Below are 7,472 nucleotides of genomic sequence, written 5' to 3'. Positions count from 1 at the left end.
ATATTAGAAAAGTTAGCCAGTTTGCAAGACTCAAAAAAACAAAAAAACTGTAAGCATTTTAGAAGTTAAAGAATGGCGAAATCCAATACATGAAAAGTATTTGGATTTAACTTTGGACACTTAACTAAGACATTCACACAACATATGCATGTCAGTCTCCTATATGGTCCTAGAGCCTGCAGTATTGTAATTTATTGTGAAACCATGTAACCAAATACTTAAATATATCCACAACATCTATATCACGGTAATGCATAGTACATAATATACCAACATCTCAAAATAAATTTCTATTACAGTTTTATGCAAATTATGGTATGATTATCACCTGCCACATTCTGAAATGGCACCAACTTCATGAAATGGTCCATGTCCATGTCCTAATCAAAATTCTTACTGGTAATGATGTCTTATGCATTATCATCTGAATATCTGAAGTCAAGCTGTTAATCTAATAACCACAGTATGTTACCAATTAAAATCACCGCATATTTGGATGTTAAAGCAGGTTAAGTAATACAGCAGGAAAAATATTTCTAATTCACAGTTTCAAAAAAGGGTGCAGTTTTCAAATATCTGAATGCTTAAAATTGGTCACTCAATTTAACAACTGCCTCCTTCAATACATGTAAACTATGTTTGCACAGCATTAGGAGATGTCTTTTATTTCAGAAATTAGTTCTTACTGTTACAGGAGCACCACAAATTTGAAGGAAGAGGCTACAGTGTGAAACGAGCTCACTGAAGGATATGTTAAATAAAATTTTAACTACAATATAAGGTACTGTTTCCCCCAAGCACAGACCCTTTAATCAGGAAAAGTAGTCAACACTTACCGAATACAATATGTAAATTAGCTCTACAAGAAAGGGGGAAAATCTAACTCAACTAAAAGGAAATACTATTATTAGCTAACAAACCTGTGATAGCCAGCTTCAGAATTTTCCTAAAAGTAAAATTCAAAAGCATATAGTTATTTGACTCTTTCGATAAGGAATGTAGAGATACAAAGGAAATGAAAGAAAAATCTGGCTTTAAGAATTTCTAAGTGGAAACACACGCACACAAATGGGTAACTGAGAAAAACTGAGTACTTAAATATTCAAATTTTAAATGTATACGAAAATTTATAATAGAAAAAGAAGTGGCGAATTGTTATTATGACTTGATTTGCTGAAAACATCTGCAAATTCACACTGGCATTAAGAAAACCAAAGTTTGAAAAATTTACTCCTCTCTCTTTCTCTCCAGATATGTTTTCTGTGCAAAAATAAATATCTGAAAATTGCACTAATACAATAATACTTATTTTTACTTTTGTATTATGAATAATCTGCACATGCTGCTTTACAGACAATACATATTTGTAAACTTGCTCATGCAAAATTAGTGTGCGCAACAGGGATATTGTTAATCCCCATACCTAAAAAAAATGATATTATCTCTTTTAAACTGCCAACCCCTCCGAAATGTAACGAATCTTACACAGATATTCTTGTCTGCCAGCTAAAAATCAATTTGTGTTGCTGAAACAAAAAGTTATATAAGAAAAAGAAACATGGTTTTCATCTTGCAGAATTTTTGATTTTTAAATAAGAGAGAATTTATAAAAGAAAGAAAATTCATGGTCACAAAATTTTAACATTTTAATCCTAAACATTACAGGGTAAATAGATACTGGACCCTATCTCCATCAATCCTAACTTTTAGATGTCATTTTAAATGTTGCCCTAACCACTAAAACATTAGTGGCTTTACAACCTCTGGATTATGGAAATACGTATTTCTGAAATAAATGCTATAAAAAACAACAATGGAAGAAAGTCAAACTGTCTCCACGAAGGAAAAAAAAAAAGTGGAACATTTTGAAGCTTTACTTCTTTCCATGTCTTATGATTAACCTGTCAATTCAGTGCATCATATGGTCAATGTAATGGTCCCCAGGTTGAACCAACATCTAACTAGTGTCCATTGATTCCAAGTTAGTGGATGATGAATCTTTTTGGATACTTTCAAAGATGGCTGCCAGCTCAGGGTTAGAACTGATCTGTGACTGGAATTCACTCATCAGTGGACTCTTCTCTGCTTCTGGAATGGTTAGCAGTGCTGCTACTGCTCTCATGGCAGATCGCTTTAGTTCATCTTGCTTTTCAAACTCCTGCTTTACTGAGTTTGCTTTTACCTGTAACAATGAGTAAATTTATATTACATGCTATAAAAGGCAGTTCTTATACAAACAAAATTTAAGCACATATAAATAAAGCAAAGCTAATCTTTCATAGATCCAAAAGGCACATTATTCTTCAAGCAGAGTTGCTCTGAAACTTTTTAGTAGTAGCTATGTATCTCCTTTTAAGGGAATACTCTATACAAGGCCCATTATAAAAACCAAGAGTGGGATCTGCTTATTAGCAAGTCCTACTTTGTCCTCCATCAAGAAACTACCCCTCTAGCCACCTTGTTTATTCATTATTCTTCAAACATGTCATGTACTGACATTTCTGTGCCTTAATTCATATAATTATTTTTGTATGAAAAGTCCTGTTTCACCTTCTGGACCTAAAACAATCCTGACTTCTCAAGGTGCATTTTAAATGCTGTCATGTGCATATGAAGCCTTCTGTGACCCCCACCCCACCTCCACCAGAATTAAACATTTCCTCCTCTTTTGTGGCCCTATCACACTTTAACCCATATCAGTACTTTAAAAATGTGTCAGATTGTTATAACAAACTTTTAAGAATAGCACTTAATAGTGCTAAGCTTTCTAAAACATCCACATTTGAAGGAAGTGAGGAATAGGAATAATAAGTTGTAACTTTTGAAACAAACTGCTACATAATGGTGCTAGCATAGGTAAATTTGGAAAACCACAGTAGAGAATCAACTAGGGATCCTGAACATACTAAGTCTGGCCTAAATCAATGACATCAATATTACCTTAGTTGTACATGTAGCACGTAATGGCTCAACAAGTCGGTCCAACCTCTGCAGTACTGCACTTGGACAAAGGGTAGAGAGTCTCACCAGCATTAAAAATGTTAGCATCTATTATGAATAAAAGAGACAAAATTTAGATTTTGCATTATTTTCTAACGACAAATCCCAAATTCTGACAAAGCTTTTGAAAGGAAAATGACTAACCTGTACCATTAAGTTTCATTTCAATGTAATCTGCCATTGGAATCACACAGAATTGCCTCAAATCTTGTCTAAGGAATTTTACCTACAAGTACTAGAGTTACCTTATCTATCATGATAGATGGTCACGATCCTAGAGTATAGAACTAAAAAGGTAGTTCTCAATCTTGACCGCACATTACAGCTGGAGAGCTTTACAAATATACCTATTTTTACTTCACTCATCGGGATAGGGCCACAGACTCAGTATTTTTTAAAAAGCTCATGTGCACCAGATGGAACAATCAGTGAATAAGAAAATAATTGAACTAGAAGAAAAGCTTTATAAGAAGTTTCTACTGTCTTTGCAAATTTCACTAAAAAAAATAAAACAAAAAGCTTGCTTATCCAGATTAATCCATATAAAGTCCAATAACCCATAATCTTTTCTCTTAGACCATAAACTGTAGAAATAAAAGGATCCTATTCTCTCAGGGCTCTTTTCATTGAGTTCCGGAGGGGTCGGGTTATTCCATATTACATTATGGAAACATGAAAGTTGGAGTTCTGATAGTATGGATGAATTACTGTTCAACTACCACTTTTGCCCTGCTTGACCAAAGGTCCTGAGTAGAAGAAAAAGATTTTTCAAATCACCCTTTTATAGTTCACATTTTAAACGGACTTAAGCAAATAGGAAAACAAAAAGCAGTTATGAGCAAAGTTCATGCTCTAAACCTAAGAAGCATGAAGTATAATTTCTCTATAGCTGCTTCTACAGATTGCTTTGTGTATCTGAAAACAGTTCTTCCTCTTATCCTTTAACAAAACTCTTGATATTGACTTCCTCCTCCAATGAAAAGGTTTCTGGATTTTTCCTGTATGTCAACTGATGTCACATTGCATCGCTATTAGTTTTGCATATTAGTTTATAACACACTAAAATCATGACAAGCAAACCAATCTTTCTCACTTAATAACAAGAGTAAATTACACAGGTGAAAGTCACTAGCAAAGTCTTCTTCTAAAACATTCTATAAACAGGCACAAACATCTTACCTTAATATCATAATGGTCCTTCAAACCATCTTCAACATGATTTAGAAATTCAAAGATATCAAGTCTATCAAGACAACTGTCTAGAAGTGTGTACATACACTCAAAAGCTGCCTTTCTAATATCCAGGCCGTCATCAACTGTATGCTTAAATGGACCCATTTCTACCTGTTGAAATAAAACAGAATACGTAGATATACTAGAAAGTAAAAGACAAGCTAAGGTAAACAGTGCAATCTAATTTACCTCTCTTATAAGCTCCTTTCTAACTTTTGTTTCATTATAAAGATGTGGAAGAACAGTATCTAGAAGATCCCTTATTAATGATGGCTTATTATGTGCTGCTGAGTTGAATGTGACCAAGGCCACTCTTCTTACATTCAAATCTGGGTCTTCCAACGTTTTTAGGAAATCACCTGAAAAATTGAAAGAGAAGCAACACAGTTGTGGTAAGCTTAAAATAAAATATGCATTATATTATTTTCCTAAATTGATAGTTTATTATTGTTGATATTATTGTTACTTCTTCAATGTGGGTCATGGAATATGATGAAATCCTAAGTGAGCTGTATAATTTCTTTTGACAAGAGGTAAACTATTATGTCTAAATGTGAGTGGACTTAATTGATAAACCTATTCTCAGCACCTTTAAATGCAAAAGGTAAGGAGTGAGAGCCCCAAAAGCTCCCCATTACTTTGATAGTTGATTTAACAGGTGGGTGACATAGAAAAGTGATGGAGCCAGCAACCACAAGAACTAGTGACTTGAATGATTCTCCTTAAAATTCAAAATTAGTACTCGCACTAAAAAAGCACCAACAAAAGTGGAATTTTTTTTTCATTCATTCAAAAAGCATTTATTGAGCATTTATGGCATGAAGCAGTGGGGATACAGCTGTGGACAAGTCAAATAAATTTATGCTCAGATGAAGTTTACATTATATTTACTTTAAATTTTAAATTCCAAAAGTGAAATTTAGAAATCTGAGTTCAAAAGATAAGCAAGGTGGGGACAGATCCACTGCTTGATAAAGATGGAATACTGTTAACAAGTATATAATTTATCAGATGACAGAGAAATGTGCCTCCAAAAGCCTATTTTTATCTTTAACAAGAAACAGATAAGAGGTCTAAGAATACAAAAAGGAGGAAACTGAAACCTAACATAGGACAAAAAGCTAAAGAAAGCACCTAGCCACTTTAAACACAGATATAAGTCTGGTTGTTCTTCCACACGGAAGAAATTATAGTGCAAAGATCTTTGGAGTCATACAGACGGTGATCCACACTGCTTCACTTGTCAACTGTATGACCAACTTCTGGCAAGTTACTGTAGGCAAGAGCTTCAGTTTCCCAGTTTATAAAACGAGAATTTTATATGTACAGTACTGAACACAGTGTCTGGTACATGTGTGATATTCACACAGAGCTACTCATCATTATGTAATCTCAATCCTACCATAAGCAATCTTTTAGAAGACACAGGGGAAAAAAGATATGAGAAGACTTAAATGTATCACAACAGCAATTTGAAGAAATGGGAGGGAAAAAAAAATACTTCAGACACCATAGGTTGGGTAAACTCCAGGTTGACCACCCAGGAAAGTTCTGACTACAAAAAAGATTAAGAGGTAGCTTGGGTTCGAAAAGAATTTAAACGTACCAAACTAAACCTCCTCACCTCTGTTTGCTTAGAATTACTATCATGGTGAATTGCTTTCAGTAAAGCACAAAAAGTATTGCTATTATGATAGACAAATGGTGACGTGGTCTAGGATCAGTGGTCCCCAACAACTTGGTATAGGAATTTCAATTTTAAACAAACAGAATGATAATCATCTGACTGAATAACTATACCAACAATGCACACTGGTTGACTGTTGTCAACCTAGAAAGATGTCTAAAGATCTGGCACAGGGCTCTTCCTTTGCTGTATCTTATACAATGACAAAAATGTGAGTAAATATATCAAAGCAAAAAGAGGCGAGGGGAACAAAGGCAAGAATCTTCTGATAGAGACTTTCTTTGAATTAATTCTAGGTCTCAGCGTTGGCACCCATTTATCCCCCATGTCCCCCTTACTCTGAATTGGTAATCCCTTTCTGTAGTTCTTTTCTTTTAGACTGTGTTTTTTAAATGGCATGAAACTGCAAAGCTTCTTTGCCATATCCCTTTATCCTCTCTGCTGGTATCCCCATTCTTCTGTCCTCAAGAAAACACCAGAGAGTTTAGTTACTAAAAGCTCTAGGAAAACTGATGATGAAAACAACACAGGGAAGTTATAAAATCATGAAAAATAACACTAAAAGCTAATTCTTGTCTTCATAGAAAGAGATGGCCATTTTCTTTCTTGGATAGCTCCTCTTAGTTTGGCAGAACTAATTACCACAAGAATTATCTTTTTTATTCTTCAATTTCTACCTTAAATTTAAAAGCCTCCAAAGATCCCCTTGGGAGCTGGAGGGATACAAGTAATAACGAAGAACTGGGGCCATCACAAGCTCAAATGAGATTCATTTACAACTGGGAAGAACTTCAGATTAGTCAGATAGATCATATATCTTTTTCCTTTGCCCATCAGTTTACTTTAGGTCATTCCCAAAATATGATTAGCAAATGTGTAGTTGACTTTAATGACATCCTAGCATATTTACTAAATTTCAGCTATTTGCAAAATTATTTTTTTAATGAAAGAATTACCAGATCCTTAAAAGCATTTTGGTTCCTTGGTGATATATTTAGCTATTGAAATGATTCGTTTTTTGACAGTTAACTAGTTATTCAGTATGTTCATCTTCATTTCCACTTACCTATGCAGTTCTTTAATAGTGGATCAATAGGCTGTGGATGATCAGAAATAGTAAACTTCACAGCTGTAACCACTGAGCTTCGGGCATATGATGAGCCTAATTAAAAATAAATTGTAAGTCTATTGGTATTTAAGTTAACTAAAATCCATGGACACCTTTACATTTTCAAACCACTTCAAATAACACCAGGGTCTTTAATTCCTTAAAATTCTCTTTGGTCGGGCTCCCCTGGTGGCACAGTGGTTAACGGGTTCGAGCCCTGGTCCGGGAAGATCCCACATGCCACGGAGCAATCAAGCCCGTACGCCACAACTACTGAGCCTGTGCTCTAGAGCCCGCGAGCCACAGCTACTAAGCCCATGTGCCACAACTACTGAAGCCCGCGTGCCTAGAGCCCGTGCTCTGCAACAAGAGAAGCTGCCGCAATGAGAAGCCCGCGTACCGCAACGAAGAGTAGCCCCCGCTCGCCACAACTAGAGAAAGCCC

At 35.1% G+C, this 7,472-nt stretch overlaps 1 protein-coding gene across 1 annotated transcript in view; it reads right to left on the bottom strand.

The window, feature by feature from the left end:
- Nucleotides 1-1,621: 1,621 nt before the first annotated feature.
- Nucleotides 1,622-7,472, bottom strand: part of CAND1 (cullin associated and neddylation dissociated 1) — a 42,568-nt gene continuing 36,717 nt past the window's right edge. Inside the window, exons 11-15 of the mRNA XM_059080759.2 lie at nucleotides 6,987-7,082; nucleotides 4,423-4,592; nucleotides 4,180-4,344; nucleotides 2,941-3,048; nucleotides 1,622-2,182 (exon numbers count right to left, since the gene is read on the bottom strand). Coding sequence (XP_058936742.1) covers nucleotides 1,958-2,182; nucleotides 2,941-3,048; nucleotides 4,180-4,344; nucleotides 4,423-4,592; nucleotides 6,987-7,082 — 764 coding nt within the window. The 3' untranslated portion in view covers nucleotides 1,622-1,957. The remainder of the gene's footprint in view (nucleotides 2,183-2,940; nucleotides 3,049-4,179; nucleotides 4,345-4,422; nucleotides 4,593-6,986; nucleotides 7,083-7,472) is intronic.

This window comes from Kogia breviceps, chromosome 12, assembly GCF_026419965.1.
Source record: "Kogia breviceps isolate mKogBre1 chromosome 12, mKogBre1 haplotype 1, whole genome shotgun sequence".
NCBI lineage: Eukaryota > Metazoa > Chordata > Mammalia > Artiodactyla > Physeteridae > Kogia > Kogia breviceps.
This window is presented reverse-complemented; position numbering and strand designations above follow the sequence as displayed.